Genomic DNA, 20,787 nt, shown 5'->3' on the forward strand with positions numbered 1-20,787 from the left:
ATTCCATTTATACAGTATACCGTTTATAGTAACCTTTATATTTTGTTTATAAAGTTGAGGGACATTTGCTCTTCAAGACACATTCTCTCAGAATAGGAAAACAAAAATGTTCTAAATGGTAAATTCTCTGATCAAACATCTGTTCTCTCAAGATTCAATGCTGCACATATCAAAATGTTTTTTTTCTTCATACATTTTCTTAGAGAATCCTTTGCCTGTCAACTGGCGGCACAAAATTTAGCCAGAAATAGTGTTAGCACAATTGATGGTTTAACAATCATGTCCTTACTGTGATTTTTTTTCTTCTCCCTTTTAGCTTTTAAACTCATTCAGCAGAAGACAAGTACAAAGAAATGTTAAACTATAACCTTTAAACGTTTGTCATTCACACACCATTGTGTAGAATGTTGCGCACCGTGCTGCAGGATCTGAAATGCACAAAACATCCCGAGTTGTTTGGTCATGAAAAAGGACTATCTATCCTATTATCAAATACTTGTTAACGTCAAACACACCGTTTCAGATTAAACCAGTCATGATCGAGCATTAAAAAGGCAGCACTCACCAGTCTGACAATATGAATCCAACACTAACACTGTATTAGTCCTAGTTACCTCTGGCCCTGCTTCATACGGACTCTTATTCTAATGACATGTTTGCGGCTTGTTAGCTCTGCATGTATTTATGCCACTAATACCTGGAACGACCGTTTAATACCAGCTGATGCTTGACTAGCAACAGGAGCGTGTGCAGACAAAACAAACCAGCATAAAATTCCCCTTGAACCTCTCGTCTTCACGTGTACACATATTCCCTCGTTTGGCTTTGCTCGTTTTCGATTTGCCAGGATTGCCGAGTGAGCCGTGTTCAAAACACAAGACAGTATAATAATGAGATTCCCCGAGCGCATGGCAAAGAAAGTGCTGCCGAGGTGAAGCGGTTGAGCAGAACCTGATGAAAAATGAAAAACCAGTACAAAAATGAAAAAAAAACAAAAAACGTCATTCCCCTGATATCGGCAAGCTTTCAGTGCTGTGACCTTTAATCCAAAACAAAAGAAACCTTTTACATTCTAATGACAGCATGATTTTTGAAACATCAGTGCCACGGCGTGTCAGATATCATCATTTAGTGTAAACAGCAGACAGATCCTTGTCCCGACAACCACAGTTTAGAACAAACAGCAGCACATCGTCCAGCAAGCCAGAAACTGAGACTTTGATAATCAAGAGTTGCTTTGATAATTATCAACTTTGTGAATGAGGACCGCAAACCCAGAAATCCCTTCAGATTCAAAAAGCCACCCCTATCCAGTGCTAACAGGCCCATTCATTCAGCAAAGTAAAAAAAAAAGAAGACAGACAGACACTTTAATGAATATTCAGGCTGAATGTTTCAAAGGCATGAGAACTGCTCTGGAAAGAGTGGAAAAGGGTCCACGACTGCCCTGAAGCTGGACGTTACAGGTCTGACGTTTCTGGAGTGGCAAGTAGAAAAAAAGGCAGCACAAGCAAATACTAAGCTCCCCGAGACGCTGTTCAGTATTAAAGCTTGTATAGTGACCAATGTACCTCAGTGCACTCGGAGCACTTCTTTTATTCCACATCTACAGCCGGACTTCACAAAAAGGAGCTTGAGTTCACAACAGAGGCTGTGCCATTGTTTCAAGGACTCCTTTTCAAAGCGCTGCACCACACGGTGGCCAAACGGCATGCACAGTGACCACGTCTGAGACTTGGCTCCATCTCCAGAGGGTTTTTTCACGGTTGAAATGCTGAATTGTTAGCCAACTATTTTCTATATAGTTTCCTACTGCACATAGAAGCAGCCTCCAGTTTTCCACATTAAAAAAAAAGGGAGCTGGTAATTAAATTCAGACTGAGTAACATTCTCTCTTCGACCTGAATCACTTTGTCGTTAAAACACAGCGAGGCATATCAGTGGTCTGGCAGTCACTGACTGATTTGGAAAAGACAAAAAGAAGAGATGTTGAGCAGCACGAAGGACTGGCAGATTTATGGACACATACAATTAACACAACGCGTCTTATCCAATGGAAACTCAAATGAATTAAAAGTAGTCATCTCCTTTGAGTAATTATGGGTAACTTTTGAGGAGTGGTCACGATGGTGGAGCTTCAGCAGTAATTACAAAAAAAATAAAAAGTACTTTTACAAGCCTAAATAAAACAACAACAAAAAAAGTACTTCTGCTCAGAGGGAGAACAACATGACAGAGGAGAGGAGACGGGAAAAGCCACTCGGTCCACTGGAATAAGAATGAGGCTTGTGTAGCCTGTTCATTAATTTGAAGATGATGAAAGCCTAATATCCAGGCTGAGATGGTGACCGATTGAGCCGTTATTCATGCAAATCAAGGCAGCACAGTTCAATCTCCAGTGTCTGATGTGCTCTGTATATCCAGGCTTTCTCCCCAAGTGTCACATAAGCGGTACATGTCCTTGACAGTGACTTCCTCGTCTGGGTTCAATACAACTTGAAGCACCTTACCATTCAGATCCACTCGTCTCGGTCCAGTGGTGATGAAAGATATGTTGTTGATAACCCCCCCCCACCCCCCCCCTTCCTCCCCCTCCACTTGAAAATGTAAAAACTCCTCTTGAATCTCATTTGTGTAGCAAAGAAAACACACCGTGTACCAAAATGATCTTGTTCAGTGCCTTGAGCAATCAGGAATAAGAAGCTCACTTGAGTTACATACGGCATGCTTCACCTAATAAAACTAAATAAAACAAAATGCACAAATCAAAAAGCTGCTCATGTAAAAAAAACAAAACAAAAAAAAAAACAGTTGCTCAGCATACCCACGCAGAACAAAACCAAAAGACTTGGGGTCCACATCAGCACGTGAGGGTGAGAATACAAACTTTCAGTGGTGGTTGTGTTGCACGGTGTCCACTGCAGCAGCATGTCGCCCTGTCAAGAACAGCTTCAGGGTGAAGGCATCTCACTTAGTCACGACCAAAGAGGGCGTACAAAGAAATCTGGCTCCAGAGATGGTAGAGTGTTGGTGAGCGGCATCAGTCTGCGCCGTTTCTCAGACTGAAAACTCGGACCCGCCGCGACGACTCTGGGTCAGCAGTAAGAGACGGCGCAGCCGGAGACCTGTGAATGGATTGCACCACAGCAGAGACGGCGAACCTCCAAACACCGATTTCATCCCATCCCATCTCATGTGACGCTCCCATGTGGGTTTCTCATTTTTAAGACGTTCAATCTCCTGCAAGACATTCAGGCTCATGGTTAATGGAGGATCCCTCCTTTTGAATTGGCTCAGTACGCGTCAAAACACACATTAAAAAGGTTACATATAGTATTGAAAAGAGTATAAACTCAAAAAAGAATGTATTTATTGTCATCCAATCCAATATATAGATTGCAGAGCCACACCTTTCATAGTGCAAATGTAAATAAGAACACTGATGAGGAGTCGTGGATGGGCAAACGGCCAAGACAACAAAGGAGTGGTTCAAGAAAAAGCACATTAAGGTCACGTAGTGGGCTCGCCAGTCTCCAGACCTCAATCTGACAGAAAATCTATGGAGGGAGCTGAAACTTTGAGTTGCCAAGCGACAGCCTCTGAACTTTGAGGATTTCTCGAGGATCTGTAAAGAGGAGTGGACCAAAATCCCTCCCGACTCTGAGATATGAACTGCACTGCCGAGCAAATCAACAACAAGAGACGTTTGCTCTCTGTGCCTGACAACAAGGGGTTTCTCCACCAAGTGCCAAGTCAGGTTCTCTTTGAGAATCAAACACTTATTTCACTTAATGAAATGAAAATAACACAATTAATAGGTGGAGATTTGTTGATATCCTGTTTCTCTGTTAAAATTATTTATTTGTGAGGGTTAAACTGACTTTATTAGCAGGAGATCGAATAATGATTTCTCCAACTGCATATACACACACACAGACACACACACACACACACACAGACTAACTATACGACTTCTACCCACCGTCTCATCATTGCAGATGGAGTGGATTTGCGTGCCAAACATCACAGTTGTGAAAGTGAGGAAGAGGACGGCTTCGAGACAGAGGAAGATGAGCAGCAGCACGGAGACTCCTGGAGAGAACTCACTGCACTCTGGTCACAACAAGAGAAGAGGTGGAAATAAACAGCGTGCAGGAGCCAATTTCAAATCCCAAAACAACTCAGTTCACATTGCATACTGACAAAGGCCGACAGAATTCACAAGTTCCTTTTGGGTCAACAAGTGTGAGTTTCTCTCGAGGTACAAATTGTACAAAATTCGACCAATAAAAACATACAGAAATGTTGTTGAAAGTGGTAGAAGCTAATAATCTGTAAATATCACTGAAGTCAAACTCCAGTAGAACTTCTACTTCAATGATCTCGACTAAGCAGAATGTCTTTCCTTGCCAGCGCCATCCTGTGGTTTGTAGGGAAAGCTGGTCTTCTATACCTGAACTTTGAACTTTTAAGTTCCCAGAGAAAGAGAGCTAAAACAGTTACATATCAAGGATAATACAATGGTGATTGCACTATGGAAAAAAACAAAAAACAAAAAGTTTCTTATCTACAAAAGGTTGAAATCACTTTCTTTTAAAAAAAAAAAAAAAAGATTATCTTTCCTTCAGTCAGCAGGTGCACTCATGTGCATAAACAGCTGTAACTCTCAGGAGTTCTGTATTTGTTTTTTTGATTCAAAATCATGTTCTAAACAATCCAGGCAGGGCTTACCGTTCCACTGAGCTTTAATACAGGTGAAGAAGTGCATGCCACTGAGGCCCAGGGCATGGGCAGAAATCAAGGATATATACATCTGTGGAAAGAAGAACACACAAAGAAACAAATATAAAATCTGATTCTCAAAAAAAAAAAGAAGAAAGAAAGTAAAGCACCTGTTTTAAATAGAACTACTCTATCTATGGTAATCCAAAATCCTGCAAGCCAAACCATTTTGGGTGTAAGTGAGTCACTCATCTATGGCAGTGTCACAAATGGCTCCGAGAACAAAATAAATTGAAGGCCAGTGTCTGTCATGAGTTACTACTCTCTCTAGAGAGCAGGGACACTCAGCTTGTGAGTCATCATGACGTGTGGGAACAGCGGCTAATGAGATTTAAAACAAATATTGAAAACACAATTTCATAATGCCTGCTAAGTACTGAATTATGTTCGATTTTATTGCTGTGGTATTGTTATAAAATGTCTAATGAGCGAGGGCTTCGGTCTCTTTTTCCACAACCGCTTCAATTTTCACTTCAACTTTCTGCTTTTTGGATTTTCAAGACATAATAACTGGGTGCAGGAGTTACGGTTATGAGACATATGCAAGGCAAATCCTGTCAGCAATGAGAGGAGTAAATGGGTTAAAGAAGATTTAATTAACTCAAAGTCATTACGAAAAGTACAAAAGACAGATTTCATTACAGCAATCAAAGAATCCTTCCCACACCCTCTTAAATGTAACCTGAAGCCTACTGCACAAGTACTCTGGAGTACTTACAGTGAAAAGAACAAAGAATCTCTGATTCTTCTCTCCCACGCAGTTATTGACCCAGGGACAGTGGTGATCCATCTTGCGAATGCATCGTTTACAAATACTGCAGACAGGAAAAAGATGTCAGTGCATGACAAACTGGCTTCTGGAGCAAATGTCGCCACCATTCCCATCTTTACAAAATATGTTCATACAAACAGTTCAAGAGCACATCTTAGATGGTTGCTGAATTAATTCAGCAGGAAACTGGACACAATGGTTTAGTGTGCAGGAGTTGTGTGGTCATGCAGTTAAACCTGCTGCACCAGTTTCACAACTCAGTTTCCCTGATGGAAGCTTCTGAAACACTTCAGGTACATTTCTTCACTTGCAGATACCGAGAGTGCCTGTTAATTGACTTTGATCGCTTCCTATACACGTGCTTACTGCAATCGTCACATACGTAACAAAGACAAGCTGCTGCTGCTGCTCGAGACATGTCTGTGGTAGACGGGCTGTGATGCTGACCTGCAGTGGTGCGCCCTCTCAGGTTTGATACTACAGCACTTTGGGCACTTGTAGATGACCTCCCCAGGCTTCAGTTGCAAGCTCTCCATGTACTCCTTGGTTGCATTTCCCTTAGGAACTGCCCCCTAAAGAGCAGAGCAGGCAGACAGACCAAGACCAGTGCAATGAGTTGATGTTACATTAGTTAGGATGCCTCTGTTTGAGCAGACTGACTTCAGTAACTCTTCTTAGTTCTACATTTCCACAACTGTGTCTTTAACTTTTTGTTTTAAATATCCTATTAAACTATGTTAAACTAATAGATATAAACGTTGATGGACATTTAATTTGGAGCTATGTAAGCTGCTCTGCACTGCTCAACATCACATTACACCCCTTCTCCAAAGCAACGGAGAAGAAGAGCTGAATTACCTCTCTGCATTTAACCCATCCTATAGATAGTTAACTTTAACTACACATACTAGGAGCAGTGGGCTGCCACAGTGCAGTGCCCAAGGAGCTGAGGGAAGCGTAGAGGTAACCTGTAAGCTGTGGGAGTCCTAACTCTGCTCCTCAAGCCTCCAGGGCATCAATACTTTGGAATGTGACTCCAAATATGAGTCCATTGTGGCGCTTTCTGCTCAGTTGGTCAAAAAATACTTCCATCCACCAAAGTGTGACTCCACTAAGAAGACTGTGAAAACCACAGTAAAACTGTATAAATGAGGAAGGTGAATATGTCAAAAAAAACAAAAATCTCAATTTACAGATCATTTTCATTTAGTTTGTGTTGCTCCTGTTTTCTGTAGCCCCCCCCCCCCCCCTTCAAAGCCTTTGTTCTCCTACCGACCTATCCCTTTTTTTGTCTTTCAAAAAACTTGTGTTTTAATATCCTTACCGGGTCAGTCAACATTGTGCGCAGGTGCGCGGCCAATGCCAGTACAGCCAGGGAATTGAAGGTGGCTCCATTGAGCAGCGTGTACCAGAAGCTCTTGGCGGGCAGAAGCATGACAAAGTTCACCACAAATTCTGCGTACAATACCAGGAACCAGGTCATGGTGGCACACACTATGCCACAGCTATCCTGAATGAACCAAAGCGTGCGGTTCGATGCTGTGTGGCCTGTGTGGGGACTTCCCACCATCACTCCCGACGCTAGACTGCCCGTCTCCACATCAGCACCTGCCGACAGTAACGGGTGGTGCTGCTCCATATCTCGCAGCCGGTGGTTTGAAGCCTGCATCGTTCCCTGAGGAGAGGGGAAACACTTGAAGCAAGACTAAATTACACAACAAAGTTAGTGCATCTAAATATAATGCAGAGGAGTAAAACTGTGACTTGTGCAGGAATCAGGGTAGCGGCAATGCGAATGGTTTGTAAAAACAACTAAACAACACAACCACCCTCGCAAAGTAAACGTATGATCAATATGACTCAACTCCACAGGCTAAGAGCCCTCTGAGCCATGCTGCTGTTATTACAAGAGGCATGAGTCACTGGAGCTTTTGTCTTCTGTATTCATGTCAAGGTCGTGAGATAACATTTTGGATCAGCTGGAGACTTTGTTCGTGGCTTCAAGAGAAATCAATGGTGATCCCGGTCCCTTTAGGAAACTGATACTGCAGCTGAGCCACATGTATGTAAGAAATACTGGCTAATAATAATCTACCCACAGGCGCTCCTCTTTTGCTCACAGAGATAAAACATAAAAACAACAAAGCTTTTTTTAACATTTGTAATGCAAATTAAAAAGGCTAATTTGTATAGCAGTTTTGTGGCCAGCAGCTCGATCTGAAGCTTTCTTCAGGTTATCTCCTATAAGTGATGGAGTACACTATGCAACTGTGGAGAATAGTTTTTCATCCTCTTTTCAGTTTCATATTACACACAATACAATAAGTCTGTATGTCAAAAGACCCACTCAGGTTGCACACGACTATGATTCAATCAAAATGAAGGTATAATGATTCACATGACCATATCAGTGAGAACTTCCTTCTTAGATAAAGCTCAATTAACATCTCATGCACACAAATCGTCCTCTTGTTTGTTTATTAAAGTGCTCACAGATTAAGATTTATTGATGAAAAGGACTCATCAAGAAATGTGATTGGTTACAGGTGATTTTAACGGATTGTGTATTTAGATGATTAAGGACAGAACTTCTCTTTGCAGGATTTGTAAGTAGTTATTATAACTGCCTTTGTGAGCTTAATACAAATATACAAGTTCTTTGTTTAAGAAGGGAAAGGCAGACACAAACACAAACTGTGGTTTCTGTTTTTGCTGTTCTTCTGCTACTCTCTGATGAAGTGACTGCTTCCCTTTTCTAAGCATTCAAATTAAATGAAGATTTCCAGTGAGAATGAGGGTGCAGGGATGAGCCGTCAGTCATCAGCTGACTAGCCAACTGGGCTGTCTTGCAAATAACCCATCAATGTTTGTTTCAGCTTCAGTCTACAAACTCTTCGTGACAGTGGGTGTCAGGGAAAATGAAAAAGACAGTAAGACAGTTTTTGGCCTCCAGCGCTGAAACCCCAAAACATCAGAAATGTCTGCCACAAAACGGAGATTGTTATTCTTGTTGCGGCTCTGCTTCAGATCCGTCATTTTATAGTAAGAGAGGCAATCTTTAAGAACCCTGTCTCAGAGGGATATACGAGATGCTTGCAAAATCTGGATAGATACTCCTATCAGATTTCAGTCCATGATTGTTTGTGTACATCTAAAGCTCTCCGACACCCGCACATGGGTCATTTCACTCAGATTGCCTAATTAGCTAACTCAGCACAGAAAGTTTGGTGTGATCGCAATAAACATCTGCAATTAGGACAATATGTCAGCGTAAAATGTGAAGAGTCGTGTGGGAAGGTGCTCACAAAAACTAAAATTCTGTGCACAAAATTACCTCCAGTTATCATTTCCCAGTAGGTTTTAGGGAAACTGATAAGAATATGGAAATGTGATGACAGACTATTATATATTTATATCACCTGTAGTAATGTGACCATTTAACACTGGGAAAGATTTTCAGAAGACCCGAGTTGTACCTGATCGGCCAGCGACAACTCATCAGATCTAAATCAAATAATATTCAGTGTAAACAAGTGCTTTATTTTATTTATTTATTTTTATGTGCCCATTTCATTTGCTGATATTTTATCGTAAAGTTTGCAGTTGTGGGCAAATTGGCTTGCAGAGCTAACAAATGTGAGCTCATATTCAAAACAACAACAACAACAGGAATATGAATGAAGGATGTTGAGTTTTTAAGGCATGGAAAACTTATTTAACTAATACTTATTAAGTGCAGTCAAAGGTAACACTATTGAATATTTTCTCAAAAACAAAGTACTTTCTATCAAAATAAATACTTATTGTTGATAGAACCGAAGTGAATATGGTTCCCACAACAGTCCTAGTTTTTGAAGAAAAATGAATATCAATAGAAAAATGAATAGCACCTCGCATACTGTCCATTCCACTTTTGACAAACACAGTCTATTGTTTATCACATGCCAGCTGTATATGATAAACAAACTAAAAATAAAACAAATGCAAAACTCTTGCCCTTCCATATAAGAGGGCATAACACAAGAGCCGCAACTCCCCCATTCATTACACCTCACCCTATCGTTCGTATGACATTCACAGTCACCTCAGTGAGACTGGCTCAGATCACTTTGCAAGCCAACTCCAATGCAAATCTATCTACCTAAAAAACCAATCTTTTATGCACATCTTTTACATTCTCCAAAATCTCAGATTGACAGCCTGATGACGAGCACAGAAGACCCTGTCTCTTGATGCACTTACATTATAACACACACAATTGTTAAATGAGTCATTATGCTTGCAGATTCATTAATAAACAATACATTCTCAGAAGATTAAAAAGACAAATCACAGTAAACTAAATGGACTCTCCTAATAGACGAACTTCCTCTCAGATGCCTCTTGGTTAGTTTATGGGCAATTAAGGAATGCTGCTCCTCCAGCTTTTGCACAACAGATAACCTTATGTCACAAAGTTGGCTGCCTTCACTGTTTGCCCTTGTCACACAATGAACAAAAAAAATTAAGTGAAAAGAAAAACCATGCGGGCTTAGAAGAAACATACCTAGTGTGATCCTGCTTCACGACAACAGCATGCTGTGCGGTGTGCTTCCTGGACCAGCATTTAGGATGATGTGGATATGTAAACCAGGATCTTAGCTAATACCTAAACAAGATAAGAAGATAGGCATTTTCAAAATTGCACATTTTTTTTAGGTCATATGTTATAGTTAACAGCAATAAACAAATTGTGAAAACGTAAGAAATACACCCTTAAAAGTGGCCAAAACCTTATCCGATGAATGACTTTGCAAAACTGTTTCAAAGTAGAACCTTCTCAGGAGTGTCTGTATGAACAGATTTTTAAAGTAGATTAATTTATCATTTGATCACAAGGTCAGCTTAGAAAGAAATATCTATCTGCCAATTGTCATTTCGACATCGTTTGAATCACAGTTGTTTCCCTTCCAGTTAAAGAATGAATTTTGTAAGTGTTCCCTTTTTTTTTTTTGCTCCCCGGAAACACGCCCATCAATCTGGCTATTCATAGCAATGTGGTGACACTGGCCAGCGTTTGTGTCTTCACTTAATGTGAAGCAATCTGCTTCCAGTTCAAAAACTATTGTGTCCATGTAGACAGAGAAACTTCATTGGCACCGTTTGTGAAACATCAACAATCAAATTTAGAGCTGTTTAATAAAAGTCAACCCGCTGACACATGTACCACCGTGTCTGTGTGCATACCAAGGTATATTTTCCCATTTTAGTGACATTTAGGAAACTGATGTTTGTGTAAAATTGTTCACAGTTCAGTGCATACAATCACAACATCGGAATAGTTATGGGGAAGGTGAGCGGAGATCATCACCTGCTCATTAATCATCATCAATCCGTGTCAATGAACATTTTAGTAAGGACAGCATTATTTCGAAACGTCCTCCAAGAATCGATTCAGGAAGAAATGAGAAAAGGTCACGACTATAAATGAAGCCCCGGAGCCCCGACAGCCCGGGTGGAGCAGCAGCTGGTCCGCCTGGTTCTTCACGAGCTACTCGCGAGCCTCTAAAGCAAGCTAACACAGCTCGGGTTAACTAGCATGCTACGAACGACGTGCGCGAGAACAGACGCTTCCCACAGACAGCTCAACTACATACCTCAATACTCCAAATTTCATTTGCTTGGCCTTCTCTCTCAATACATTTTGACGCCCCGTTTGGGCGACACTCTTGCCCCAGCGCAGCGGTATCGGCAGCGGTAGCAGCAACACATAGCTCCAACAACGGGCTGACAGTAGGCAGGAACGACACCACGACAGGGCTTCCGGGGTTCACTTCGTTTGTTTCCGTCAACGTTCGGGATATTTCGGAAGAGATCGTGTTTAACAGCGACACTGCTCGGTGAGTGATGTGAATAACACCACTAACTGCAGCAATAAAAGATCTCCACTTGTGTGCGCTGTTTGTCAAATGCAGTGAATAGAATAGAATAGAATACAATAGAATAGAATACAATAGAATGGAATAGAATTGTTTGAAATACTTTACTATTCCCAGAGGTGAATTCATTGATTATGTAAAAAAAAAAGAGTAATATTAAATATTAATATTAACATGTAGACGTTAAATAGTGACTAAGCACAGAAAGAGTGAAATTAACAGAAAGCACAGCAAACACTATTTACAAGAGGGATTTCCTAAAGTGCACAGTAGAATATAGGAGTATACTGTATGTGGCATATAAAGTACACATAGTTACTAGAGTAACACAATATCAAGCGAAATAAGTTTTCTGAGCATACATATCATGTAGTTATTGCAGGGGCACATGCATGCATGGACTTAGGTATCTCTTCAATAGTGACAATAGTCTTGTTTCGTCTAACAAGAGAATGTTGATCTGACCTTTTAAAGAAGTCACCGGAGTAAGTCACTGCAGTCTCGGCCAAGTTTTAAACCAGAAGCCAGTCATGCTGTAATAGGGTTCTGAACCTGGGTGTCCCTACACTCAAGGTAAAGACTTCCTCTTGTACCACCAGAGATATTTTGATCTAACAAAAGGATATTGAAGAACATCAAAAAATATATGAAAATGATGTAAGTTGTTCATTTGGATTTGGTCCCTTGAATTAATGACCTATTAGTAAAGTGCTATAATGTCATCTATTTATGTTTCTGGATAGTTTATTTTACTAGCAATTTCAGCAATGAAAATATTGTTTTTAGTAGCTTATTTCCAATAGATGTAGTCACTTAAAACTGAATACATTTTGCATTAAATATTCAGTTTCTGACAGAGGTAAAGACATTCAATTTTTTATTTCTTTTTTTACTTGGTGGTATTGGTGGACTGTCCTATGAATAAGCAGGTAGTGATATCAAAATAGCACAAGACAAAGAAGCTAATATAAATACAATAAACTCCACCACTACCCACTTCAAAAACATACTGACTGAATCCTCCCAGTGTTACTATATTGACCAGAACCCTGAACTTGAAGAAAACCTATGTGGGAGTTGTTCAGCAAAGTTGTTTATTATTGTGACTTTATGGGACAATTTTCATGCATCCTATGTACAAGCATAAGTACTGTTTGGTAATACTCTCCATACACAGCACAGTCAAAGGTTTTAGGCAAAATGAGGTAAAGTAGAAGTCTTGTAAATTGTTAATAGTTTACTCTTTTCAAATGACAAAAAGTAAAGCAGTTCTCTACAAATACATATAACGACAGAGGAAAAGCCTTCTTATGGTCAGTTGGGGACACATGCCAACTTGTAGCAGAACATTCCCAGCAGGGAGCAGCAGGACCGTCTTGGCAGCAATCTCTGCCGTCACGTGTCCCAAGAGTGGATTATAAAGTCAAGACAAAGCAGCTTGGCCCTTCTCTGCCCTGTGTCTGCAGCTGCGCAGTGAAAACTCAGGGCTCCTGCCCTCTCCCGTTCTGGTTCAGAGCCAATATCAGCTGTCTGTTTTGGAGGGAGGGAGAGAAAAAAATACCCAGCAATCCTCTAAAGCAGCTTAAAGGCTGAATCTGGGGACTGAAGCCTTTTCCATTTCCAGCACTGCTTCTCTCTCCATTATGACTAGATGAGCATCTGACTGACTGCCAAAGGAGCGTCGACCGTGGCTGCATCCTCCTAAAGGCTCTCCTTATCTGATGCACATTCCCTGAAACATCTCTTACTCAGAGGCACCAGAGAATGCACTGCAGATTGTGAACAGTAACTGAGACAAACAAGATTTAAATTTTTTTATTATTTTTTTTTCAAACTTTTACTCTTGATGTAATCAGGAGTCTTGTATCCGATTAAATAATGAATGCTAAGTGCTCATGTAACAAATAAAATCTCCAGCTGGGGGCCAAGGTTCTCATGTGCATTATTATTTTTGGTGCAGTTCCCTCCACCAGCCTTTGTTGACATGCTGTACTTTTGGAGTGAAATGAAGTGAAGCAAAGTGGAGTGGAGAGCAGAGTGCTTCAATGCGACTGTAGCTGGTTCCCTTGTTAATGTGTGTACATGTGTCTGTGTGTGTTTGCTGCAGTAAGAACAGAGGGAGGGGAAAAAGGAAAAGTGCATTTGGGGGAGAAAAAGAAAGAGTAAAAGAGCAAAAATGAGGAATGAGAAAAGTAGATTTCAGAACCGTACAGCTCAACAGCAATGTTTCTGTCACTGCTTCAGACAAGGACACTTTCTTATTTTCAATTCTGGTCTGCTCTGGGAATGACGCCTCGTGTGGGCACATCTACTTGATGGCTGCCACTCAAATGAAAATTTCATGCAAGTTTCACCAGTTGTTCAAATATGACTTACTATGAGGTTGTATACTGATGGCTCAATAGATCTCTGGTTTCATTCATTAAAATAAACTTTTGACGGTGCAGCACAACCTCAGAAAAAAAAAGAAATACTGTTATGGATGTATATAGTCTATTTAGTTGTTTATTTATAGAAATTATACTCGACACACGGTTTTCAAAATAGATATCAAGCAGAAATAGAAACGTTTATTTCAGAAATATGATGCTACCAGCAGTGAGATGGTTTAGCTTAAGCTGCAAACCACTTAATTCAGACAGTCACGCCTGAAACACATTTAATTAAGATTTGTTACCTTTTTTTTTTTCCTCTCCAACAACAGATCCGTGGAAATTCTGAGTGACTACAATGTAGCTGGGTGAAAACTACATACTATAAACAATTGATAGAATAAGACTAAAGGGAAGGATTTTGTGAACTCGTTGAAAATGTAGGCGCTACAGTGACCTCTAGTGGCTGTATAAGAAATGACATTAGCATTGGAACCAGAGAACAAGGTAGCGACGGATGATTTGAAGACTATTGTTTAACGGTATGAAACACATGAAAAAGTGTAATGTTGACCAAATATAATAGTAGTTTTAAAGTCTAAATTTGATGAAAGGGTTAGTACGAGAATTTAGCGATGACAAAAATAGCAACAACAATGGCAATAATAATAAAGAATAAGTACATAAATTAAAAAAAATTATAATAATAATATCTCAATTATTGTTTTGTTTTTTTTTACTTTTTCTTTGGGGAAATGTGTGTTTTTCTTGGAGTTTGAATGTGGTGGATTTGTTTTTTCAAATGTACAGGGATGGACAGAGAAGTATAGATGTATAATACTTGAAATATGACTACTGCTCAAATAATCCTACAAAACACAAACACCGATCATTTGATAATTTTGAAACCAGGTTTGTTTCCTGTGTGAAAAATTACTTATATGGTTATTAAAATCAAGATTATTGTATGAGGGCAAGTAAGTCTGCAGTACAGAAAAAGTCGATGCGTCTTTGTTTTTTTCTTTCCCGGATTATTCTCACAATGCATGACAGCATATCATAATTATAAATCCATTCATTATTTTTCCCAGTGGCACTGAGTTCAAATGTCACATGACCTTTTGCCTTTGGAAGTCTAATTCTGTTAATGCATTTCCCACACAAATGATGTGGCAAGGCTTATTCTACACAACCATCTGTCTCTGCTGCAGCAACAAAGAAAAAAATCGATTCTATGCATTGGAACTCTTGTTCAGGCACACAAACATGACTGAGAAATCTGACCTTATCATAGTGGCACAGAGACTGACCAGGACTCAAGACAAGGTGAAATGGCCTCTGACCTTACACAGGCTTATCTGTGATGCATCCTCCTTTGCCTTGCTCACTCAAATCCAATCGAGAAGCCTTTTAGAGGGGATTTTCTAAGAAAGGAAATCAAGGGCTTTTCTAAAACAGAAAGAGCAGAACGCACCAGGGGCGGGAGCTTTGTCTTGAAGGCCATCGGTTCTTCTTCTACATTCGACTGTGGTAAGCGCCTTCACTGACAAGGTATTCATATTTCAAAACAGAGAAACATACAATAAAATACAACAAAATTCAAAATCATTCAACCTTTTCTGTATTTCAGTTAAATATCCAGAGCTCCCACTGATGTGCTTGAATGTCTATTGAAAGCTTGGCGAGGAGCTCTTTCTAACACACGTGTTGGTTATTCCCTACACTGCTCTGCTCTATTATCTGCAAAAAGAAATAGGTATAATGGACAACATCAGTGAGAAGAACCAGTAAATAAACTAGCACCCTTTCATGCCGAGCCACACGGCAGTGGGCTGGGTAATAATTCTTTGGTTTAGTCATGCTTAATGTGACAGAGGAGACTACCCAAAAGCATCGGCAAAGGAATTGTCTCTTCGCCTGATGTGCTACTTGTATCCCCCCAAATACATCAGTTTCATACCTGTGATCCCTCCCCTGGGTCCACTGGGGTTTACCTCCATGTTATAGGATTAGTGCTAAGCTTTGGCCCAGCAGATGCCATGGATTCTTTTGGCTCTTCTCTGTTTGGCATGGAAGTTATAGTGCAGTACACCAGTGATGCTTAATCTCTCTGCCAGTCAGTTTATATACATGAGCCAGGAAGACTTGGATCCCATTTTTCTCATCATCTTAATGCATCACCGAAATCCCCCTCCTTTCAGATGGAGGGTTACTTGAGAAGATCAATACCACTCTGTGGCTATTCTGTTAAACCAGCTGTAGGTGTTTCTGAAAACAGGGAAACATTTAAAACTGCTCTGCCGCATCATGATAACAAAAACTGATTAGCATTGAAAGAGTTACAGCCTTGGTGTATTTAGTTTTTTAATCAGTACAAACAAAAATTCCCAACCCAGGTCTCTTGTTCATTGTTTGTGCTTGCTGCATATTCTGGTGCTTTGATTTTGACAAGGTGGGGCTTAAAGGGTGGACTGTGCCTTTCAAATATAAATTCTCTTCGTTACAAACACACTGACACACACGAACACACCTATACAGACATTGCACCTTTCCTAAGTGCATCACATTTTCCCCGATCAATATGAAGTGTATATGAAGGCTTTCAAGGTAAGATTAGCTTACCTCTTCATAGGAAGCCCAGCGAGTGTGTGTGTGTGTGTGTGTGTGTGTGTGTGTGTGTGTGTGTGTGTGTGTGTGTGTGTGTGTGTGTGTGTGTGTGAGTGTGTGTGTGTGTGTGTGTGTGTGTGTGCGTGCGTGCGTGCGTGCGTGCGTGCGTGCGTGCGTGCGTGCGTGTGAGCCAAGGATGAGTAGAGTACTGTCTGGGCTTCCGTGGAGGAGTGACTCATGGTTCACCCACTGCTGCCTCCTGTGCCATGTAAGAGACCACATAGTGGATGATGTCTATCAATAATTCAACAAAGACAGACTTCCTCTTTCTCTGGTTTTCTCTCCCTCTCTTCCTCCCCTTAGTGTCCTGCCTCAATTTCTAACTGACTGAATCCTGAATCTTCCTTATAATTCTACAAACTGTATCTCTCTCTCTCTCTCTCTCTCTCTCTCTCTCTCTCTCTCTCTCTCTCTCTCTCTCTGCCGCTGGTCTCACTCCTCTGCCTGCCTCCAAGCTAACCCAGGCATCACCAACCACTTAAAAAGATCTGCACCGTACTTCCAAATCTAAATCTGAGGCCTACCCCAAGTGATCTCTGGCTTTTAAGAGATTTTTTTTTTCTTCGTGAGTAACAAGACATCAAGTCAGCTTTTCGTGATCATGTAAGATTAGGGCTGCTGCGATTGCTGATCCTGTTGTGGACACTGTTGTGGCCTGACAAACGCAGCAGTGAGAAGATGTTTCAGTTGAGGCTGGGAGATAATATTTTGACCACACTGTGGCTCAGAGGATAGCGGGTATCATTATCTTATTGCATGAAAGTTGCAGTCAAACGTCTTCCAGTGTTTCTTGTTTGTTTTGTTTTCACACACAGATTTTGTCTCGTGCGTTTAAATTATTAACCAAAGCTCTAAAAATAAATTCTGCTCATATATTAAAAAGCAGTGGGACATTATGGTGACTGCTTGTGTTTATCGTGGGCCTCAGCCACCACAAACTTAGATGCTGGAGGAAATTGCTATCAGTGCAAGAGCTCTTAACCAGGATTATCAAAAAGGGCTGGCCGAAGGTTATTTTAGAGTGTGCTAATGTGTTTTCATGGAGCATTATTTGGTTTTGAGTGAAAACATCTTTACATCTGCTCCCTTTTGACCACTATATCACACGAAGTGAAGCAAGTAGCGCGTCCCATTTCCCTGAAACCATTGATTCCATATGATAAAAACACCAGATAGGGAAGGGGCAGCCTCCATTAAAAGATACATTAGTAAGCATTATACTGCTAATCCCAGGACCTTTAGGAATTTGATAATCTGGATTATAGAGTTTTTATCATTTTCATAGCTTCAGTTGTTGACCCCCATCCCAAGGCATTTTTCCTCTCAAGTGATTTCCACTTCACTTTAACCTCTTGGACTTGCATTTACTCAACTCTTATTGAATTTACTATTCAATGCCTTCAACATGGAAAATATCAATAGTGGAGTTAACGAAACTGGACAAGAACCAAATATTTATTTGATGAGAATGTGATACCTCTTACATATTGTTCTACATACATAAGATTGCACTGCTCCATATTCTTTATTAATAATGACATTTCTGTGCAATAATCTGGTTCACACCAATATTTCATTGTACAAAAACCCCGTTCACTGGACTTTCATTGTTTAAGTAATGACTTAAAAGTTGATATCTTATGTGAAAAAGATGCCACAAAGAGGAACTTTTTGTATTTTCCTTTAAAAAAAGAGAATGAGCTCTCCTTGAGTATTATTTCAAATGTAATTAGTAGCTCTGTTTCTGCCCACATGATGAACAGAGATGCTTCATTACCTTTCAAGGCTGGAGTCCACCTTTCTTCATGTCCCTTCTCTGTCAGACATGAATCTTCCATTATAACACCATCAAGAATAACTCATACAATGTAATGTTGCATTAGCATAATAACATAAAAGGTTACATGTGTCAAAGAGTACAACAGTCAAATCCCGGGTATGTCTTACAGTATCAAACACACTGAACTAAATATTCAATGTTTTGATGATTTCGATACTCAACCTTTATCAAAGGGAAGGGATTTTTCTAGGTTAACTTACCTTTCTTTGTGGTTTCATCACGATTCAAAGAGTTTGGGTAAAGATACTGAATCATCATTCATCTCATTGACTCCTTGGTTCCTGTCATTACTCTCACTTGGCAATAGGGAAAGTCCTTCCGATTCCTTGTCTTTTAGGTGTTCCCTTCAGGTGTCGCCTCTGAGCAGATCATCTTCCTCCATCTCACCCTATCTCCGGCCTTCTCTACTGTTACACCAACCATCTCCATGTCCTTCTTCACTACATCCACCAGTCCTCTCTGAGGTTCACTCTTCCTGAAGGCTCATAAAAATGCAATTGGTTCTAAGGCAGACGTCATTTTAAAATCTGATGTCAATTTTGGTGACCAGGTAGATCTTGCACTAATTCCAAAGTGTTACAGTGGCACAAGAGAGAATTAATCAGAAGCCTGGTGTCAAAAAAGCTGCCATGGATGAAACCATATTCATTAACACTGTTCTGAGTGAGTCATGATGGCAGAATGAAAACAAATTTTACTGTGAATATTTTACAAGAATAACTATTCTTGAATCGCCCTGACCTGTGGCAATTGGCATCCTTTAATCATGAGACATGTGGATGTGCGTAGAACTCAACTTGGTTCACCTTTTAGCACTTCAGTGACCTGAGGCGTTTGGATAAATCCACATGGGAGTGGCATCAGGATGAGTCCTAGTGTGGCTCTGCCAAAGCCCACATTTAGTTCAACAATCGAACGACAAAGGATAAAAGAAAACATTTAAATGAGCATCTAATTATTTATGGAAACATACATTTTTGGTATGTTCATCGCCAGTTTTGGAAATCACAGTGGGTCAAATCTGTAGATTTCTTTCATCATTCTAATAATTTTACAAAGACGTCTGATTGGGTCCAAATTCGATAAAAAAGACAGAAGCAACATGTGGATCATGTGGTAAGCTCTCTAAAAAGCCCAACTTACTCAATACAATCTTTGAAAAGTTGAGAGACTTGATGCTGTTTAAATGTAGACAACAAATACTGCTTTGAGTATTTTTTTCTGTTTGTATGACATTACTTTATTTTAAAGATGTCCATTACATTATTTCACATCATATATTAATTAATATATATCACAAAATATGAGTTCCTTGTGGGTTGATTGTATGAAAATCACAATAATTAAAAAATCAAGTCACATTGATATTTTTGTGTAGGTTTTGTCTAAAATGTACTTTATTCATCCCAATACATCAATTTAATAAAAGAAAATTATAAAAATAAGTTCAGGTTCATATTTGCCTCCGTCAATATGTAAATATTTTTCAGGCCAAAAAAAGGTGATTCTCTTTAAGGATTTGTATGCATGTTTCCTCCCAATGTACTGCATTTGTTAAGAGTACGGCAGGACAACACAATAAATAAACATAAGAGATTTGGTGTGTGCAAAGTTTTACTCTAGGTTAGTAACAGAGTAGCAATATAGGCAAATGCTCAGGGCACTGTGGCCTCCAGGGGCACCACAAAATCGTGGGAAAACAAATTCAGGTATTAAAATGGAAAAGGTCACATTAATTCAAGTGTAACGCAATAGCCAATTATATTACTACAAACAATAATAACAATTAAGTCCTTTTGTATTTTTAGATATAGTTATTGGATAGAGTAAATATAGCTCATGGATAGAGTTTAAAGTGAATGTGAGGGCTCTCTCTTGCTCTCTTGCTCTCTCTCTCTCTCTCAAACCAGTGATGAATTGATTCTAACAGACCAGCTTATCAACAATCTTATTATGGGAAAGCAGACTGCCAGATACCACAGCCAGTTTTATAAGCCTGCAATTCTGCCTGTGAAGTGCCAGCCTTTCTGAGTAGAGGAGATAAAAGTGAGCCTCTTTGGAGTTGTCTGCAGGCTATGGCCTTTGTTTGTGATACTTAGGTGGACTGCTTTTTTATATCTTGAGCTCCGAGCAGGAATTGTGTACGGGGAAGAAAATCAACTTATTTCAAGAAACAATGATGTAGTTTCTGTAACATTGAACCTAAAAATGTTGTTAACAATCAATTATACTGACGATATTCAAATATTCTTGATTTAAAATGTCAATGAAAGATAGAAATTATACAAAACACCTCAAATCTGAGTGATTATCAAGTCTTAATATTAAATCCTTCTGTTTATGAAGCAATGATTTAAGTGGCTGCTGGCAGTTAACCGAATTTGTTAGTGAATACCTTGCAGAAAAATAAACAGAATAGTGTTGGTCAGGAGGCGA

General features: G+C 39.9%; 1 protein-coding gene across 1 annotated transcript; it reads right to left on the reverse strand.

Annotated features, from left to right (window-relative positions):
• Positions 1-1,006: 1,006 nt before the first annotated feature.
• zdhhc7 (zDHHC palmitoyltransferase 7) lies at positions 1,007-11,370 on the reverse strand. The gene is made up of 8 exons (XM_080458300.1): positions 11,191-11,370; positions 10,101-10,202; positions 6,879-7,229; positions 6,002-6,126; positions 5,501-5,597; positions 4,732-4,813; positions 3,983-4,113; positions 1,007-3,240 (listed from the first exon to the last, which is right to left on the reverse strand). Exons 3-8 carry the CDS (start codon positions 7,221-7,223, stop codon positions 3,058-3,060), a joined length of 963 nt encoding a protein of 320 aa, XP_080314426.1. The 5' UTR covers positions 7,224-7,229; positions 10,101-10,202; positions 11,191-11,370; the 3' UTR covers positions 1,007-3,057.
• Positions 11,371-20,787: the final 9,417 nt, after the last annotated feature.

Source organism: Lipophrys pholis (genome assembly GCF_963383615.2).
Source record: "Lipophrys pholis genome assembly, chromosome: 2".
NCBI classification, from domain to species: Eukaryota; Metazoa; Chordata; class Actinopteri; order Blenniiformes; family Blenniidae; genus Lipophrys; species Lipophrys pholis.